The 21,197-nt window shown below is 43.0% G+C and overlaps 2 protein-coding genes across 12 annotated transcripts; one reads left to right on the top strand and one right to left on the bottom strand.

The window, feature by feature from the left end:
- Window positions 1-14,665: 14,665 nt before the first annotated feature.
- LOC127306689 (cyclin-D4-1) lies at window positions 14,666-19,648 on the top strand. 11 transcript variants are annotated; one of them, XR_007854809.2, is made up of 6 exons: window positions 14,666-15,200; window positions 15,347-15,439; window positions 15,524-15,619; window positions 16,114-16,259; window positions 16,836-16,905; window positions 17,211-18,772. XR_007854809.2 is itself a non-coding variant. In XM_051337377.2 (5 exons), exons 1-5 carry the CDS (start codon window positions 15,147-15,149, stop codon window positions 16,846-16,848), a joined length of 402 nt encoding a protein of 133 aa, XP_051193337.1. In that variant the 5' UTR covers window positions 14,666-15,146; the 3' UTR covers window positions 16,849-18,772. The 11 variants fall into 11 exon arrangements, 5 of the variants coding, with proteins under 5 accessions (XP_051193337.1, XP_051193339.1, XP_051193340.1 ...); XR_007854808.2 differs by having other exon boundaries at window positions 16,836-16,915; XR_011747490.1 differs by having other exon boundaries at window positions 16,812-16,915.
- LOC139832577 (uncharacterized) lies at window positions 17,674-18,408 on the bottom strand. Its single transcript, XM_071822363.1, has one exon. It carries the CDS (start codon window positions 18,406-18,408, stop codon window positions 17,674-17,676), a length of 735 nt encoding a protein of 244 aa, XP_071678464.1.
- Window positions 19,649-21,197: the final 1,549 nt, after the last annotated feature.

Genomic DNA, 21,197 nt, shown 5'->3' with positions numbered 1-21,197 from the left:
CCACTACCATTCGTTGACAACAACAAACACCTCTCAAAACTTTATTTTTATGCTCTCTATATGATTTCAAAACTTGAAAAGCTCTAGCACATGATTTAATCCCTGCTTCCCTCTGCGAAGGGCCTTCTTTTACTTTATGTTGAGTCAGTTTACCTACTTCTTTCTATCTTAGAAGCAAACACTTGTGCCAACTGTGTGCACTGATTCTTACATGCTTACTTATTGCACTTATTATATTACTTTGTGTTGACAATTATCCATGAGATATGCATGTTGAAAGTTGAAAGCAATTGCTGAAACTTAAATATTCCTTTGTGTTGCTTCAAAACCTTTTATAAAGAATCTATTGCTTTATGAGTTAACTCTTATGCAAGACTTTTTGATGCTTGTCTTGAAAGTACTATTCATGAAAAGTTTTTGCTATATGATTCAGTTGTTTAGTCATTATCTTTTTGTTAGAAAACTATAGACCATTGCTTTGAGTCACTTCATTCATCTCATATGCTTTACAATAGTGTTGATCAAGATTATGTTGGTAGCATGTCACTTCAGAAATTATTCTTTTTATCGTTTACCTACTCGAGGGCGAGTAGGAACTAAGCTTGGGGATGCTTGATACGTCTCCAATGTATCTATAATTTCTTATGTTCCATGCTAGTTTTATGACAATACCTACACGTTTTATTCACACTTTATAATGTTTTTATGCATTTTCCGGGACTAACCTATTAACAAGATGCCACAGTGCCAGTTCCTGTTTTCTGCTGTTTTTGATTTCAGAAAAGCTAGTTGACAAATATTCTCGGAATTGGACGAAACAAAAGCCAAACCTTCTATTTTTCCGAGGGACACACGGAGCCAGAAGGGCAAGCCCGGGGGAGGCCCAGGGCCTCCTCCCCATAGGGCGGCGCGGCCAGGCCCCCAGGCGCGCCGGGGTGTGGGGAGACCACCTCGGGACTCCACCGACATCGCCCCTTCGCCTATTTATTCCTTCGCCCCCGAAAACCCTAACACCGAGAGCCAAAATACCAGAACAGTTCCAGAGACGCCGCCGCCATCAACCCTAACTTGGGGGTTCAGGAGATCTCCTCCGGCACCCTGCCGGAGAGGGGAATCATCACCGGAGGGCTCTACATCACCATGCCCGCCTCCGGACTGATGCGTGAGTAGTTCATCCTTGGACTATGGGTCCATAGCAGTAGCTAGATGGTTGTCTTCTCCTCTTGTGCTATCATGTTCAGATCTTGTGAGCTGCCTATCATGATCAAGATCATCTATTTGTAATGCTACATGTTGTGTTTTTTGGGATCCAATGAATATGGAATACTATGTCAAGTTGATTATTGATCTATCATATATGTTATTTATGATCTTGCATGCTCTCCGTTGCTAGTAGAGGCTCTGGCCATGTTGATACTTGTAACTCCAAGAGGGAGTATTTATGCTAGATAGTGGGTTCATGTCTCCGTTGAATCTAGGGGAGTGACAACAACCCCTAAGGTTGTGGATGTGTTGTTGCCACTAGGGATAAAACATCAATGCTTTGTCTAAGGATATTTGTATTGTTTACATTACGCACAGTACTTAATGCAATTGTCTGTTGTTTGCAACTTAATACTGGAAGGGGTGCAGATGCTAACCCAAAGGTGGACTTTTTAGGCATAGATGCATGCTGGATGGCGGTCTATGTTCTTTGTCGTAATGCCCTAAGTAAATCTCATAGTAGTCATCATGATATGTATGTGCATTGTTATGCCCTATCTATTTGTCAATTGTCCAACTGTAATTTGTTCACCCAACATGTTATTTATCTTATTGGAGAGACACCACTAGTGAACTGTGGACCCCGGTCCATTCTTTTACATCTGAAATACAACCTACTGCAATCATTGTTCTCTTTTGTTCTCTGCAAGCAAACATCATCTTCCACACCATACGTTTAATCCTTTGTTTTCAGCAAGCCGGTGAGATTGACAACCTCACTGTTAAGTTGGGGAAAAGTAGTTTGATTGTGTTGTGCAGGTTCCACGTTGGCGCCGGAATCCCTGGTGTTGCGCCGCACTACACTCCTTCACCAACAACCTTCACGTGGTCTTCATCTCCTACTGGTTCGATAACCTTGGTTTCTTACTGAGGGAAAACTCGCTGCTGTACTCATCATACCTTCCTCTTGGGGTTCCCAATGGACGTGTGCTTTACCGTCACAAGCAGACAACCATGAAGCGGCGCCACTGACCTTGACGCCATGCTGGTGATGATGGAGATCATGTCCGTGCTTTGGAGATGGAGATCAAAAGCACAAGAAGAAAAGCCATATCATATCACACATTATGAATTGCATGTGATGTTAATCCTTTATGCATCTTATTTTGCTTAGATCGCGACGGTAGTATTATAAGATGATTCCTCTCACTAAAATATCAAGATAATAAAGTGTTCATCCTTAGTATGCACCGTTGCTAAGACTTGTCGTTTTGAAGCATCACGTGATGATCGGGTGTGATAGATTCTACATGTGCATACAACGGGTGCAAGTCAGTTTTGCACACACGGATACTAAGGTTGCCTTGACGAGCCTAGCATGTACAGACATGGTCTCGGAACACGGGATACCGAAAGGTAGAGCATGAGTCATATGAATGATATGATGAACACTTTGAGTGTTCGCCTTTGAAGCTACATCTTTTCTCGTGAAGATCGGACTTGGTGTAGTGGATTTGGTTCGTGTGATCACTAAGACAATGCGAGGGATGTTGTTTTGAGTGGGAGTTCACCTAGTTAATTTAAGAATTAAAATTGAACTCATTTTATCATAAACTTAGTCTAAACTCTTTGCAAATATGTTGTAGATCATGGCGGCCCCATCCATCAGTTTTAACCAGTTCCTAGAGAAAGAAAAACTTAAAAGCAATGGTAGCAACTTGACCGACTGGTTTCGTCATGTGAGGATTTTCCTCAATGGTGGAAATCTGCAATATGTGCTCGATGCACCGCTAGGTCCCCCACCACCACCTGCAGTATCCGAGGACGAAAAGAATGTTTACGAGACTCGGGTCATTCGGTACTCTCAAGTTTAGTGTGCCATTCTGTGCAGCCTAGAGGCGGAGCTCCAAAAGCGTTTTGAGCACCACGACCCTTATGAGCTGGTCAATGAGTTGAAAACTATCTTTGAAACTCATGCGGCTGTGGAAAGCTATGAGGCCTCGAAACACTTCTTTGGTTGTATGATGGAAGAGGGCAGCTCCGTTAGTGAGCACGTGCTCGCTATGTCCGGGCATGCGAAGAAGCTCAGTGACTTGGGGATAGTGATTCCTAACCAGCTGGGTATTCATCGTGTCTTCCAATCACTGCCACCTAGTTACAAGAACTTCGTGATGAACTACAACATGCAGAACATGAACAAAGAGTTACCTGAACTCTTCTCCATGCTGAAATCTGCTGAGGTTGAGATAAAGAAAGAGAACCAAGTGTTGATGGTCAACAAGACCACCAGTTTTAAGAAGCAGGGCAAGCCTAACAACAAGGGCAACTTCAAGAAGGGTGACAAGAAAGTTGCTGCGCCTCCGGAGAAGCCTAAGGCTGGACCTAAGCCTGATACTGTGTGCTATTACTGCAAGGAGAAGGGGCACTGGAAGCGTAATTGCTCCAAATACTTGGCTGATCTGAAGAGCGGCCTCATCAAGAAGAAAGGTATGTTTGATATACATGTTATAGATGTCTATTTACTGGTTCTCGTAGTAGTGCCGTGGTATTTGATACTGATTCGGTTGCTCATATTTGTAACTCGAAACAGGAACTGCGGAATAGACGAAGCCTGACAAGGGACGAGGTGACGATGCGTGTTGGAAATGGATCCAAGCTCGATGTGATCGCCGTCGGCACGCTCCCTCTACAACTACCTTCGGGATTAGTTTTAAACCTTAATAATTGTTATTTGGTACCTGCGTTGAGCATGAACATTATATCTGGATCTTGTTTAATGCAAGACGGTTATTCGTTTAAGTCAGAGAATAATGGTTGTTCTATTTATATGAATAATGTCTTTTATGGCCATGCACCTAAGATGAATGGTTTATTCTTGTTAAATCTCGATAGTAGTGATACACATGTTCATAACATTGATGCTAAGCGAATCTATTATCTATTATATACTAAAAGCAAAATAAGGGTGTTTTTCGAGGCACCAGGTTAATCCACATCCACATATGCTAAAAAAATATAAACCAATGATTTCAATCTTAACGTCTGAGATTAAAAGATATCAAGTGTTACGTACAATAATATGCGTGTACCAAAATAGACTTATGACACGTAAACACTATATATGGTTATGATTTAGGCAGACTCATTTACTCACGTAACATAACATACGTACTCCCTCCGGTTCATATTAATTGACTCTAATATAGATGTATCTAGACACATTTCAGTTCTAGATACATCCATATTGGAGTCAATTAATATGAATCGGAGGGAGTAATAGAGTCCCATCCACCAAATAAGCTAGCCTGATCCGCCTTGCTAAAAAAAACTAGCCTGGTCTGCCAAAAAAAAGAAGCCTGATATATAGCTCCTTTAACAGCTCAAACACGTTACCCTGCTATCCACGAGTCAATTAGTATAAGACATGAAAAGTAAGAAAACCGAGTCCATGCCGTATCCTATATAACTAACTAGTTCATCCCCACTAACCTCTTTCTCTAAACATGCAACTATGCCACCTCAGCAGGCCCACCACATCACATCTCACCTCCACGTCATCCCATGCAGACCAAGTGCGACTGCCCCGTTCGTTGATGACTCCTTAACCTTCAGACCGATCGCCTCCTCTTCCAATTGCATTACAGGAACGCCTCTCTGCTTCCCTTCGGCTGCCCATTGCCATTCCGTCACAAGGGGTGGTAGATTTAATCGAATCTGAATTGATGAGTTGTACTCCTATGGAAACCATCGTTTCCCCTCCCCACTATCGAAATCCTCCTCCCCCATGCCTTATAGCATCCATCGGCATGATCTCCAATCTACACAGGGGGCTCAGGCGAGCGCCAGGATTCGTTCGTTGTATGTAGACTTGTGCGTCAGGTCTTCTTTTTGATTTGATCTGGTTCGTTTTCTCCTTGAAGCTGAGATCAATTTCTTGCAATGTGACTCCAGCGTCACTTGATTTTGATGTCTCTCTCATGCTGCTTGATGATTCGTTTCTCCATATCCGGTTTTAGTCGACATCTCCTCGTCAGCAAAAGGTATATCTCTCTGTATTTTGTGCTAGCTGGGTTGGGTATGTGGTCAGTCCTTGATCGATTTGTTCTCCCACTTGATGAGGTTCTCTGCAAGTCCGTCCTTGCTTCTAGTGGCATCATACGCAGTTTCCCTTGAAGGCTAGCTATATACACGTCTGTACTTCAGTGGTTAATGGCATGGCACCATCAAGAGTCGGGACTCAGGACAATTGCCTGCATTCATATCAATGGCCATCCGTGGCCTACCCTTTGAGTTTGCACAAGAAATCTGCATATGGTTTTGTTGTTGCATGTCTTGGTTGTTTATTTCCTCTTTACATCTGACGAGGAGTGGAAAATGGAGGTGATGTGATTACTTACCAGAGTATAAACAGTGTTGTTTTATAATCTGCGCTTATGATATTCTTCGGAGAGGGAACCCAGCGGGCTCCTTCATTCTTGATCTTTCAGGCACAATCCTTTTGCTGATACAAATGGCAGTTCAATTTTACTTGACCGGTTTTGCTTTTGAGGCTCAACGGCAGAATGCTGTGTTGAGCAGTGTTTTATATTTACACAAGGGGCTACGTACAAGCATTCTTGACGAGATCTAGATAACTGACACAATATGTTTCAGCGCATAAACCAACTTCTGATTATTGGAATTGACACAGCTGAGTTTGGCACAAGGCTATTTCTTGAGGTTACTACAATACAGTTTGATCAAATGAGGCCTTACTCTTTTACATGGTCTGCTCTAGCAAATATCCCAGCGTATGGCAGGTATAAATCAAAAAGCCTTGAAGCATCTTTTATCAACCAACTCTCCTCTTATTTTTGTCTGTTTTTCTTATTTCCTTATTTAAACCAATTATCTATGCTTATCCTACTCAGTAGTTCAGTGACCTAGGATTAATTTTGCTGTGCTTATCCTACCCAATATGCTACTTCTGTTAACCCTCGCGGACATGACAAAAGCACCAAATTCAACCATTAAGTAGCACTATTCCATGTTAATTTATTTCTCAATGCTTCCTGTAAGAATTTTAATATAATCGCCACATGTAGGAATTATGTTGTTTCAAAATGTGTACAGTTCTGCCTAATATTATTGATACTCATATTTTTGTTTGCATATAGATTGTCTAAGATACATTATTCTCTGGAAAGTGGGCATGACAACAATCCAATAAATTTCAGTGCATAAAATTGGACTGTCTGAATATTTCCTGTTGAATTATGACGGTTATACATTTTGCTTGCTGTGTACACAAGGAAACATGAAATGATTTCTACATAGATTAACACAATTTCAATTATTTTATTTTGTGTGGAATTTAATTTCAAATGGATGTGTAGGTTTTAATACACACGTACACACACTCAGGGAATTTAAATGATGGAATCAGAGTGACATACGGAGGCTTAGAGGTTTTTAAATAGAGGTTTCTAAACATTTCCTCATTGACCTGCGTACAATTGATTTCTTCATATTATCACATACCAATTGCGAAAACAAAGCGGTGAATAATATATGCACATTCATTGACATAAACTATTTCTGAAATGACTATACTGGAATATCTGCAAGATGCTTCTTCGATACATTGGATGATATAGGTGGCTTGGATATTATTCTCTTTTAATGTGTTTCGTCAATTTTTAATTTCATTGACATGTGAACAACTGGATGGTGTGTTTTCATGGGTTAGCATATGCTTTATGCAAGACACAATTGTAGTCTACACCAAAATAACTTTCTTCCCCGGTGTAACTATGTAAGCTCCACCTAATATGCTACAAAGCAGCAGCTTGGTGTACTACAGTTTGATGTGTGATATTTAAGCACAAAAATGCATGTTCGAACATACTTATCGTCATGTGTTCAAAATTTCAAATGACATCCTTCCAAGAAAATGTACAATTATTTTCTTACATTTCTTTAAATTATTTGTTCGGTTTCTCGCAGCAACGCGCGGAGAATCATCTAGTTAGCATACACATCCATCCCGTCAGATCCATGAACTCAAAAAAGAACTCTACCCAGATCTCCTGGGCCCACTCAAATATCATTGAGTTTATTCATATATCAAAAACATTTTAAGTACTTCTTAGTCCCTTGTCCGGCGATTTAGCATGTTAAGTTAATGGAATGGCAGCGTTCCATGCCAAAAAAATATCTTAATCCGTTAGCTAATAGCGTAAATCTGATCATATAAAAGAAAATTTAAATCTGATAATCTGATAGTTCGGCCGTGTCCTTACAATACATCGTGCTGCTCATACCGTTAGATCTCTAATATATCACTATTATTAACTAGCTAATACCGTAAATCTGATAATTTGGTAGTCCTGCCGTATCCAAATAATAGATTGTGCTGACCATTCGAAAGGAAAAGAAAGGAGTTTGTGACAATCTATTGCATGTTAACTATCGAACCAAAACAAATCTAGAGGCACGGAACAAACCGAGAGATTGCCGGAAGAGAGGAGAAAAGGAGGAATTGAGGCATCTCTCCTCCTCGGCGGCGGAATTTGTAGGCGGCGTCCGCCCTAACTGGGAGCTCCCAATCGCGCCTGCCATGGCAGGCCTCTTCATCGCCCACGACGGCCGCTGCCGTTATGAAACTTCTCACCGCCATCCCGCGATGAGCCACGGTACCTGCGCTGCGATGAAATCCATGGGCGGCGACCGGCCCATTTGGGAGCTCCCCATCGCGCCGGCCACGAAGGGACGTGCGAGGCAGGTGGTCAAGAATGAATTGCGACGACTCAGCGTCCGCCCCAACTGGGAGCTCCCGGTCGCGTCTGCCATGGCAGGCCTCTTCATCGCAGACGGCGGCCGCTGCCGTCAGAAAACTTCAGGCCGCCACCGCGTCGGCTGCGCTGCGCTAAAATTCTGGGCGGCGATCGGCGAGCTCCCTATGCCGCTGGCCACGAGGGGGTGTGCGAGGAGGGCGGTAGATGGAAAGGGTGGAAGGCGTGAAACTCAACGTGGGACGTGCATCGAGGCGACATAATCTTCTTTTCACCTACCACAGTTTTGGTCAAAGCCGTGGCTAGATAAGAGCAAGTTCAATAGTATATCCAGTTGTTGGCTATAACCCAAGTGCCATGTCATCTATAGCCAACTTAATGCCAACATATTCAGTAGTGAGTTATAAAAATTAGTACTTTATTAATGTATAGCCCACATTTCACTCTCACAAAAGTTCCTACTAAGAGTACGTGCTAGAGCTGGCTCTTGCATAGAACTCACTTCTCTTCTCTCTCCTACTCTCTCCTCCAGCTAAACAATAATATACTATTTTAATCGTTATAGTCAGCTGACTAAAACTTATTGTATTTGCTCTAAGTTAGTACATGAATGGACGGGGGACTTCCAGAGAGGCAGAAAAATATAGAAAATATTACGTACGGCACAGAAAATGACCGGCAGTAAACTGAAGGCTAGGCACGAGATTTGAGCAAATGGGTTCAGTTTTAATATATAGTAAATTGTAAGTGTTCGTGTCTCACTAGGACTTCCTAAGAAAAAAAAACGTGCTAGGGTATTACGTATATAGATTTAGACGTGACATATAAGAAAGGCAAAACCATAAAGTGTAAACATTTCTCTAGAGATGTTAATAGTTATTTAAAAAAATTAAGGGTAATTATGAAAAACAATCGTCTCAGCTTTGCATGTAAATTCACTTTTAAACGTCGGATTCGCCAATAAAATTAAAACAAACTTGAAATGGTGGATGATTTTTCATTTCGATTTTATGACTAGATGACACTAAAACCGTACTACAAACTAGAATAGAACTCTAAAGAGCTTCACCTTAAAATGGTAGATGATTTTCCATCTCAATTTCATGATATTAAAACAGCACAAATGTATGACTAATGAAGTCATTACAAATCCTAATGTCATGAAAAATAGTAAATTGAAGTTCCAATAATAACAAAGAAGAAACGACTAATTTTTGAATATCCACTTCACTTTGATTGGACGTTTGTTTTATATGGTCACCTTTTTTTAACACTATTGATAGAATTGTACGAAAGTATTATCAAATCCTATCAGATGGCCAAAAAAAAGTAGTATTTGTTTCAAAGAAACATTTGAGTTCAGTTTTGATCTGTATGAGTTCCTATCATACAATAACAAAAATTATAAAGGGAAAACGTGCCCTCTATAGCAACTTGGAGCGAGGGAGAAAGTAAGTTGATAAACCTAATTTCCATGTGGGCTAAGGAATATTTTTCCAAAAAAAATCTCTGTCAGTTTCGTGTCGTGCCAGCGAATCTACATGTTTACGCATGATTTCTATCCTATAATAAATATTTGTGTAAAAATTGTAGATGTATTTTTATTTTATTTTTGACACACTAAAGATGATGCCCTCGCGTTTGCGAGGGCCACCTTGCTAGTTAAATTGAATGATAATTCTACTTATATGTGGCACTGTCGTCTTGGTCATATTAGAGTGAAGCACATGAAGAAACTCCATTCCGATGGACTTCTTGAGTCACTTGATAGATGCGAAGCATGTCTAATGGGAAAAATGACCAAGACTCCATTTTCTGGTACAATGGAGCGAGCTACAGACTTATTGGAAATCATACATACAGATGTGTGTGGACCAATGAGTGTACCATCGCGCGGTGGTTATCGTTAAGTTCTAACCTTCACGGATGATCTGAGTAGATATGGGTATATTTACTTTATGAAACATAAGTCCGAGACTTTCGAGAAGTTCAAGGAATTCCAAAGTGAAGTAGAAAATCAACGTAACAAGAAGATTAAGTTTCTCCGTTCTGATCGCGGAGGCGAGTATCTGAGTTATGAGTTTGCCATGCATTTAAAGAAATGCGTAATACTTTCACAGTTGACACCGCCGGGAACACCACATCGCAATGGTGTGTCCGAACGTTTTAATCGAACTCTCTTAGATATGGTTCGGTCTATGATGTCTCTTACCGATTTGCCGTTATCGTTTTGGGGTTATGCATTAGAGACAGCCGCATTCACTTTAAATAGGGCACCATCTAAATCCGTTGAAACGACACCGTATGAATTATGGTTTGGGAAGAAACCTAAGTTGTCGTTCCTTAAAGTTTGGGGTTGCGAAGCTTATGTAAAGAAGTTACAACCTGACAAGCTAGAACCCAAAGCGGAGAAATGCGTCTTCATAGGATACCCTAAAGAAAAAATTGGGTACACTTTATATCACAAATCCGAAGGCAAAATCTTTGTTGCCAAGAACGGATCCTTTCTTGAGAAGGAGTTTCTCACTAAAGAAGTGACTGGAAGGAAATTAGAACTCGACGAGGTTAATGAACCTTCTCTCGTAGATCAGAGTAGCGCAGTACCGGAAGATGTTCCTGTGCAGCCTGCACCGATAGGAGAGGAAGCAAATGATGATGATCATGAAACTTCGAATGAGGAAGCTACTGAACCTCGCAGATCGACAAGGGAACGTACCACTCCTGATTTGTATGATCCTTGTCTAAATGTCATGATTGTTGATAACAATGATGAAGATCCTGCGACGTATGAAGAAGCAATGGTGAGCCCAAATTCCAACAAATGGCAAGAAGCCATGAAATCCAAAATGGGATCCATGTATCATAACAAAGTATGGACTTTGGTAGACTTACCTGATAGCCGCAAGGCTATCGAGAATAAATGGATCTTCAAGAGAAAAAAGATGCTGATGGTAATATTACTGTCTATAAAGCTCGACTTGTCGCAAAGGGTTTCCGACAAATTCAAGGAGTTGACTACGATGAGACTTTCTCACCTATAGCGAATCTAAAGTCTATGAGGATTTTGTTAGCAATAGCTGCATTTTTCGATTATGAGATTTGGCAGATGGATGTCCAAACGGCGTTCCTTAATGGTGACATTGAGGAAGAATTGTATATGGTACAACCCAAAGGTTTTGTCAATCCTAAAAATGCTGACAAGATATGCAAACTTCAGCGTTCCATTTATGGACTGAAGCAAGCATCCCGGAGTTGGAACCGACGCTTTGATACGGTGATCAAAGACTTCGGGTTTATACGGACTCATGGTGAGGCCTGTATTTACAAGAAAGTGAGTGGGAGCTCTGTAGCGTTCCTGATATTATATGTAGATGATATATTATTGATTGGGAATGATATAGAACTATTAAGCAGTGTTAAAGGTTATTTGAATAAGTGTTTTTCAATGAAAGACCTTGGTGAAGCAGCGTACATTTTAGGCATCAAGATTTATAGAGATAGATCAAGACGCCTAATAGGGCTTTCGCAGAGTACATACCTGGAAAAAATTCTAAAGAAGTTTAGAATGGATGAAAGCAAGAAAGGGTTCTTGCCTATGTTGCCAGGTAAGGTCTTGAGTAAGACTCAAGGTCCGGCTACGGCAGAAGAAAGAGAGAGGATGAACAAGATCCCCTATGCCTCGGCAGTAGGCTCTATCATGTATGCCATGCTGTGTACTAGACCGGATATCGAACATGCTGTTAGTTTGACTAGCAGATATCAGAGTGATCCAGGAATGGAACACTGGACAGCGGTCAAGAATATCCTGAAGTACTTGAAAAGGACTAAGGATATGTTTCTTTGTTATGGCGGTGACCAAGAGCTCGTTGTAACCAGTTACACCGATGCAAGTTGGAACACTGATCCTGATGACTCTAAGTCTCAGTCTGGGTACGTGTTTATACTGAATGGAGCTGCAGTAAGCTGGATGAGTTCCAAGCAGTGCACGGTGGCGAAGTCTTCAACTGAATCTGAATACATAGCAGCTTCGGAGGCTTCATCGGAAGCGGTATGGATGGAGAGGTTCATTGTTGAGCTTGGTGTGGTTCCTAGTGCATTGGACCCGTTAGTCATCTATTGTGACAACACGGGTGCCATCGCCAATGCAAAGGAACCAAGGTCACACAAGAAGCTGAAGCATATCAAGCTGCGTTTTCATTCGATTCCCGAGTACATCGGAGATGGTGAAGTAGAGATTTGCAAAGTGCACACAGATCTGAATGTGGCAGATCCGTTGACTAAAGCTCTCCCTGGGGCAAAGCATGACCAACACCAGAATGCCATGGGTGTTAGGTACCTTACAATGTAATCTAGATTATTGACTCTAGTGCAAGTGGGAGACTGTTGGAGATATGCCCAAGAGGCAATAATAAAGTGGCTATTATAATATCTTTGTGTTTATGATAAATGTTTGCATACCATGCTATAATTGTATTAACCGAAACATTGATACATGTGTGTTATGTAAACAACAAGAAGTCCCTAGTAAGCCTCTTGTATAACTAGCTTGTTGATTAATGGATGGTCATGGTTTCACGATCACGAACATTGGATGTTATTAATAACAAGGTTATGTCATTAATTGAATGATATAATGGACACACACCCAAATAAGCGTAGCATAAGATCAAGTCATTAAGTTCAATTTGCTATAAGCTTTCGATACATAGTTGCCTAAGTCCTTCGACCATGAGATCATGTAAATCACTTACATCGGAAGGGTACTTTGATTACATCAAACGCCATTGCGTAAATGGGTGGTTATAAAGATGGGATTAAGTATTCGGAAAGTGTGAGCTGAGGCATATGGATCAATAGTGGCATTTGTCCATCCTGATGACGGAGAGATACACTCTGGGCCCTCTCGGTGGCACGTCGTCTGATTAGCTTGCAAGCATGTGATTAAGATCACAAGAGATGACATACCACGGTACGAGTAAAGAGTACTTGTCGGTAACGAGGTTGAACAAGGTATGGAGATACCGATGATCGAACCTCGGACAAGTAAAGTATCGCGTGACAAAGGGAATCGACATCGTATGTAATTGGTTCAATCGATCATTAAGTTATCGTTGAATATGTGGGAGGCATTATGGATCTCCAGATCCCGCTATTGGTTATTGCTCGGAGAGGAGTCTCGACCATGTCTGCATAGTTCACGAACCGTAGGGTGACGCGCTTAAGGTTCGATGTCGCATAAGTAGATTCAGAATATGAGATGGAGACCGAAGTTTGTTCGGAGTCTCGGATGGGATCCAGGACATCACGAGGAGGTCCGGAATGGTCCGGAGAATAAGATTCATATATGTGAAGTCATTTTCCGGGGTTCGGGAAAGTTCCGGTGTTTTGACCGGAGCTTCTAGAATGTTCTAGAAGGGTCACCAGTGGGCCCACCACCCCGGGAGAGGCCACATATGCGCCACATGGCATGGTGGGTCCTGCCCACTATGACATGTGGGCCCAGGCCGGCCCACCCCTGGAGATAGAATCTATCTCTAATTTAAATGGTTCAAATTTAGAGATAGAATCTATCTCAAGATTAAAGTGTTTAAATGAAGAGATAAAGGGGGAGACTTGGGGGGGGAAGACTTCCCCCCCTCATGCGCCGACCAAGGAAGAGGTGGGGCCAGGGGGAAACCCTAGGCCGACCCCTCCCCCTATCTAAAGAGGGGAGGGGGTGGCCGGCCATTACACCCATCCTTCCAACCCTAGCCGCCCCCTCTCTTCCTCCTCCATACGCTGCTCAGGCTTAGGCGAAGCCCTGCGGTATTTTCTTCTCTACCACCACCACCACGCCGTCGTGCTGCTGGGACTCCGTGGAGATCTACCACACCTCCGCTGCCCGCTGGAACGGGGAGAGGACGGGCTTCATCGACACCGTACGCGCGACCGAGTACGGAAGTGCTGCCGGATTGCAGCACCGGAACGATCGTCTACACCAACAACGAGATTAATCTCGTAGGCTTTGGAATCTTCGAGGGTTAGTCTCATCTCCATCTCGTTGCTACGATCTTGTAGATTGGATCTTGGCTTTTCCATAGATTAGATCTTGGATTTATTCGTCTTTGCGGTAGGAAATTTTTTGTTTTCCATGCAACGAACCCATCAACCTTGCCACCATCGAACCGTCACGTGCTAGCCAGACACCATGAGCGGCGTCGCTGCAACCTCACTCCTCGCAAAATGGCCTTGGCCGAGACCGCGCACCGCCGCCAAGAAGCACCCCGCCTCGACGTCCGGGGACAGAGCCGCGCCGTTGGCGATGCCGCCATGTAGCCAGTCAAGCCGGACACTTTGTCGGTATCGAAGAACTCACCACCGAACTCGAGCAAGAGCCTCACCTCGGCCCTCGGCCATGTCATGATCCAACGCATCGTTTGTTGCTTTTCTTGCTACGCATCGATCAGAGTCTCGAGCCTGATTTTTTTTTTGCGGGGAGTCTCGAGCATGATTTGATGCCCTACCTTTGCCCGATTCCCTATTGTTACGTAGCGTTGGGTTTTCTTTTTCTAGGAGAAACAGTCTATCTACACTACTTAAAAAGGAGTTCCCCCTATTCTGCCCAACCGCACTACGTCAAGATTTTCGTCGTCCTCGTCGTACTCCCGTTCCGCACGCGCTGGGCCGTGACAACATGGGCCGCCCCAACACCAACACCGCAGTAGGTCGCACCTTTCGTCGTGCCCCGCTAGGTTTCCTCTCTACCCTGGCAGCTGGCGCACACCCCTCACCTACCAATCCACGGAATCATCTTCGAGCTTGGCGGCACCTCTCTACGTGGAGGAAGCCCGAAGTCGGCGAGGAGGCGTCGACCGTCCACGCGAGGAAGCTCGAAGCTCTCTCACGTGCGCCTCCACCAGATCCCGTTCTCTCCCTGGATCCAATCGCGCCGCCGCCTCTGCCACCCACCTCGTCGGACACCCAGCCCCTCCCACGGCCAGCAGGTCCTCTGAAGCTCAAGAGCTCCTTGTCCGCTTCCCTCCTCCATGTGACCGTCGAGCGTCCCATGCTCGTCCTCGCTCGTATGACCGGTCGCGCAGGCCAAGGTTGCCGTGTTGTACTGAGTGGGGTGGTGGTGCAGAGGGTTTCTCCACGGACTACTCTGTGACGTCTGATGGTTCCGGCGGCTCGATGGCCTTGATTTGGCCTACCATCATGAGGGACGCCATAGATTGGATTTGGAAGGTGAGCCCTATTTTCCTTGTGTCTATAGTGATTTGCTGATATGTGATGGGAAGGATTCCAGTAAAGGTGCCTCCATTTGCTTGTCGGAATTGTCCCGATCCATATTTCCCTCATAGCTGATTAAGTCTGCAATTTTCTACTGATAGGTCATTGACATTGGGAATTACAATTTTGTGCAGTTGACTGAAGTCTTGTCTGTCAACTACCTAGATAGGTTCCTCATTGTCTATGAACTTCATGTAAGTCCTCTATCTCAACACCAACACAAACAATCCTGGTAAAATTACATAATGTTGTTGAGATCATTTGGTTTCTCATGGCAGAAAGGCGAAGCTTGGACGATGCATCTCTTCGCACTGGCCTGCTTGTTTCAGGCTTCAAACATGGAGGAGACTTATATGTCACTTCTGTACATGAAGGTCAGTGAGTGATGACAGGAATTCGAGAAAAAGTTTGTAGCAATAAAGGAAGAAATACTGCTTGGTCACAATGCTAGGAAACATGAACTGCTCATCTTTCTCTTTAGTCATAAAAATATATAAGAGTACATGTACATTCAGAAAAACTGAAGCTTATAAGCCAAATAGTTGGCAAAATCTTGACGTTTGTTTTAGTGCTCAGTCTTCTAAGACTGCTTGGTCAGTACCTGACAACATCTTAATTCATAGGAAGTAATGCTGGCCATTGTACTGAAAGTTGTGTGTTAGTCAAAAAGGCAACAATGCGTTTGTTTGAGTGATATATTTTCTATGTTACTTGCAAGATAATGAGTTTGTCGTACTTTTTTTAAAAGAAAATTTACCTTTATGAAAAGAGAAACAATGCACATGCTAGATTTTCTCCTTTGTCGGTTCTTTACTATGAATTCACAGATGGACATGTTAACAAGATGCATAGGGAATAATACGTCTAGGTTGTAGCTGTAACTTTGGATGCGCCCTCCATGCTCGCAATTTCCCGCTCAGTTGACGTCATCTTGAGCACAACTAAGGGCACGAATGATAGTAGAAAGGAGACAAATCTACATGGTATAGATCGGATACCTCCACGGATGCGAAGGTGATTCAGGTTTTTGCTTGTGTTTATTCTATAGGTTATTAGTGTGTTACTGCATTATATAATGTTAGAGATGGGCACTGGCTAAAGAGCACATACTTGAGGTTGTAGAGGTCGATCTTCCACCAGTAAGATTCATAGTGAGATCGGCTAAGACCTATGTGGTTTCATTATTATTCCTCAAGATTTGTTTCCTTAGCACTAAACAATGAACACTTTCTGAATTCTTATAGTTTCAGAGGTCATATATCATGAAATTTGTTTCAGCTTTTCATCAATTTAGAGATATGCATATGCGTATGAGGAGTTTTAGTTTGAGAAGTCGGAATTCATTGCATACCTTTGATGTACTTGCGTCATTTGTCTCAAACCATGCACGCCATTCTGATCTGGATCGATAGGAGAGATAGAAATTTTAGTTGGTACTCTATATGTTTATATGGACAACTAATGTGGTATGCTTGACAGAGCTGTGTTTTTATATTTGTATATATGCATGTTCACTTGTACAAGAAAGTATTCAAGTTAACTAATTAAGTAACTCTAGTAACACAGATGATGATGTGATGGGATTTTCAGATCGAGTGGTTGACTCCAATTTCAGCACGAGGATGTGTGAGTCCTGATGTGCCTGCATGTGCTGCATTGGGTATCCTTACGTAAGCTTATTGTTGTATTGCTAACTATTTGTGATTGCTCGTCTTGGTGCTTGTAATTTCTATCGGACACAAACACCAATCGCAGCATCTTGGTATATTGCAATTGATTCTCCTTTTTGCGGAAAAACTCCCAAAGCAGGCAGCTAAATTTTCCAGTGTTCTATGTCTCCTTAAGACACAAGTTGGATGGATTCAGCTGGAGATTAGTTGATGCTCTGCTTCAACAATGCTATCTTGTTGGATTAGCTGGTAAGTTTCAATGTTGAAGGCTTGCTTACACTATGTTTTTTGCCAGCGGGGGACCACGGTGGAGGGGGTGGAAGGCATGATGTTGCTGCGAACAGGCAGGAGGATCAAGACATGATCCAAGAGGAGGCCCAGGAGGTTATGGAGGCAGTTGGTCTTGCTACTGGCACGACCTGATCCAGTTCGTGAATCTAGCAAAGCTTCTCATCGCCACCCCATCCGTGATCTTATCGGCATGCACCATCTACGGGCGAGTCTCTGCCTCCCGTGTGATGCCATCCGTGGTCCCCTCTCCTGCACCGAAGGTTTCGGCACTGCACAGCTCACCGCCACTTCCAGGTCCCCTCCTCTTCTCTTCTCATGTTAACTTGTTTTTGAGAATTCGGCAGGTGAGCTGCTCGATATATTAATAGAAGAGTGAGTTTCGTACAAGGATGACCGGCCCAAACACACGATCCAGCAGAGATGGCTAGGATCTGCTGGTTAAAAGAGAAACTAGCAAGAAAGGGGGACTACTCGCGGGGAGGGAAGATCTTCGCGCCGGCCAAGTCCCAAGCAGCCGCTTCATCATTGATCTTGGCCATGGTAGTGGCCACCGAGGAAGAGGCCTGCCGGAAGATGCGGGCGTTTCTCTCCAGCCAAATTTGCCAAAGTACCAGGAGGCTCCATGAACGGACACGGGATGCTTCCGCCGCCGGTAGCCCAGCGGAGAGGCCGCCGAGCCAGTCTATAGTACGGGCCGGTGTTCCCCAGGTGGCGGGGTCAAGAGAGTGTGCCGAGGCAAGGACCGCCACCCTCTCCCAGATACATCGCGCATGCGGGCACTCGACAAAGAGGTGCATACAAGTCTCCAGGCTCCGCATGCAAAGAGGGCAGAAATAGTTGTTTGGCCACCGCCTAGCGAGCAGACGATCCGCTGTCATGAGTCGGTTCTGCACCACCAACCAGGCGAAGAAGCGGCAGCGCGGCGCAGCCCAGGGCTTCCAGATTATGGGGATGAGGGGGGAGTCCATCGCGCCCAAAAACTGGAGCCGGTAAGCCGAGGCCGCGGAGTAGCCGCCGTCCGCGGAGAACCGCCAAGTGAACGTGTCCCGCACCTCCGGGGAGAGCTCGGCGAGGCCCAAGAGCGAGCGGAAAGTGACGAAGAGGTCTAGGAGGTCCGGGGACACTCTACCTCGGAGGTCTCGAATCCACGCGCCATCACGCAACGCGTCGCGGACGACTCTGTGCTTGCGCCTCGAAAGCATGTAGAGTTGCGGAGCAAGGGCTTTCGGGGTGGTTCAAAGATTGATGTGTATTTCAATAAAACATGGATACGAAATCTACCGATACATTTCCTATGTGTAAGATATTGAATTTGAGTACCCTATCAGTAGCCTCAGATATGTTTGCTTCTCTCTGTATATTTTTTTTACTAAGGGTTCATAGATATATGCATGTAGAATGTTTATGTTGACACTATAGGTATTTTGCTGATGGGGTTGGGAGAGTCCAGCTTTATTGATCACATAAAGGCGTTACTTGTTAGTTTTAATTATTATCTCAATGTTTATGCTGCTGTGAACTGGGTTAATTTTTTACCACTAAAAAATCGGTGATGTTTTTCTTTCAGTTTTTGTGTCTACACACACTGTCATTACACCTTCTGAAGGTCCACAGATTTGAATGTTGACAACAAGCTCTAGGCTTCCACTTCCTGTGGTGCAAGATGTAAAATGACAGCTTTTAGTTTCTTAACAGAGATGATATTTGTATTTGCTCATAAAGATCTTTTTTTACTCTGCTTCACTTTGATCCTATTTCTTCTCGCATATGTACACGCCATGGCTGTGGACAATGTCTATTTGCTGTAGAAGAATGAAGGAATGGATTTGGATTTGGATAACTAAATGTTGGGTGGAAAATGTGATATATTTGTGCCCCTGAAATCTGCATAATATGGATGTTTACAATTCTCTGTCTATGTAAGTAAAAATCATTCATTCTCTTAGTTATGTCTGGATGTCATGTATTGTGTTGTCTGGTGATTTAAGTCGTTGTATATGTAGCACACCAATAATGTTGAAAATGTTGGTTGTGTATAACCCATGGCTAAAAAATTAGATTAGTCTTCATTATACGAAGTCTTGTTCATTTTTATACGTAACTTTTTTCAATATTGACAAGCCGCCTACGAAAATAGAGGACCATGATAAGGAAGGAATTAACTCGTAGAAGCGGTGGTGGTCATGTTGAGCCAAGGATGACGGCCAGGGAGAGGGAGCAGCAGGAGCAACGCAACGAGCTCTTCCAACGGAAATAGTCCCACTTCTGAGGATGATAAATGAGAAAGTTAATAACGAGACCCGATCTGTGGAATATGATTGTATAAAAATGTGCCCCTCCTTTTGTAAAAGAATTGTCTTTGGACACACATCTTATGGGCACAGGTAGTACGATAAATTAGATGGAGACATTGAACACTCATTGATAACATGATGCGATTCCCCGTGATATTTGAACTTAACTTTGTTATGGTTCTGCTGCAATAAACGGGCTAGCCAACTTATTTTCAGTACTAAACTTCTCTATGACTATTTTTTTTCACTAAAAGTAAATAAGGCGGGATACAGGGGAGGCAGTCGGTGCCATGAGCGACGATGGCACGTGGTGCATGAAGACGAGTCCCTTGGTTGGGTGGTGGCATGCGATGCATGTGGAGTCCTTGGGTTGGGTGGTGCGTGGGAGAATTCAAGAAGGGGAAGCGGTGGGGCCAAATAATTATAAAATGGGGCGGAACTATGGGTTGGCGATCAATATTGGGGCGGTATTCTGTGTTGGTGGCGTGGAGACGAGGTGCAGATAGAAGGGGTGGTGCGCTACGATAATTCATGTGTGGTTTGTAGGACGACGGGAGTGGATGACCGATGTCTATTCATTTGTCTCTTTGTAGTACTCTCCTCTTATAATAATATACTATAAGACATTTGTATATAAATTCACACTATCTTTTTGCAGGTTATACTATCATTGTGGTAACAAAGATCATCATCATGTATTTGAGTATTCTAAGATACCCTTCACAGGTTCACATGCCTCTTCTAATATTACAAAGAGTAACATCGGTAAGATTGAAGGTAAATTTAATTCTTGCTCTCATCCTCATAATAAATACTCTCTAGCTGTTATGAGGATACATCGATGCCTGAAAAAATTAGCATCCGCATCACCAGCTTACTGGCGAAGTTTTTACCCTAGCCATTATTGAAGATTAGCTAAGCCCCTTTTGTATGTTTGACACAGAAGGCTACGATTTAGGGTTGTCTCCAGATATTTATGAATATCGAAGTGTTGTTTGGACTAATAAAAAAAGAAGCATTTTGTGAGACAATAATATATCCAAAATGAGAGGTTGTTGAGTTGACAGTTATGACGACCCAAAACACAGGTGTGAGACTTACCACAGAAGAGTAAAAAACAAAACCTAGAACTTGGAACCACGCAGATGCACAACAATGATGTCTTGTTATTGCGTTTGGTATTATCATGTTGTAGTACATTATGACATTGCTGATTTATTTTAATTTTTATAGTAAGTTTTGAATTATATATGTACATTGTGAAATGAAATTCGAGGACCCGTGGCAACGCACGGGCATTTATACTAGTAAAGTATAAACACACCTTAGTTCCTTTTTTCCTTTTGTCTCTGCACGTATTAATTGGGGCAATATTTGTACATAGAAAAATAAACCACAATAATGAGAAGCCATGACATTATAGTGATTTCACATACTTGCTGATTATGTGACTATGTTGAGTTGCCAGCCTGTCATATTTGGCTATACTCCATTATGTTCTTTTTTGTCTGATCACCAAGACAGTTTAGTGACATGTTGCTTTGTCGGTTGATTCTTGGGTTTCTAAAACTATTGCAATTCCATCGATCTGTAAGCATGTGATGCCGAGCAGCTTATTTACATTTTCTATCCGTGCATATGGCTCTGCATTTCCCCCCTCCACCTCTCTCACCTTGCTACAGTACTTGAGGGAGGAT

The sequence above is a fragment of the Lolium perenne genome, chromosome 6 (genome assembly GCF_019359855.2).
Source record: "Lolium perenne isolate Kyuss_39 chromosome 6, Kyuss_2.0, whole genome shotgun sequence".
Lineage (NCBI taxonomy): Eukaryota > Viridiplantae > Streptophyta > Magnoliopsida > Poales > Poaceae > Lolium > Lolium perenne.
The sequence above is the reverse complement of the archived record's forward strand: the minus strand, read 5'-3'. Positions and strand labels throughout refer to the sequence as shown.

Excerpts from the sequence above, each read along its gene's own strand:
- LOC127306689 (XM_051337375.1), top strand. The coding sequence starts at position 15,147 with ATGGCCTTGATTTGGCCTACCATCATGAGGGACGCCATAGATTGGATT. Across the intron at positions 15,440-15,523 it reads TCATTGTCTATGAACTTCAT|AAAGGCGAAGCTTGGACGAT; the intron begins GTAAGTCCTCTA and ends TTCTCATGGCAG. Across the intron at positions 15,620-16,835 it reads TGTCACTTCTGTACATGAAG|ATCGAGTGGTTGACTCCAAT; the intron begins GTCAGTGAGTGA and ends TGGGATTTTCAG.
- LOC139832577 (XM_071822363.1), bottom strand. The coding sequence starts at position 18,408 with ATGCTTTCGAGGCGCAAGCACAGAGTCGTCCGCGACGCGTTGCGTGAT.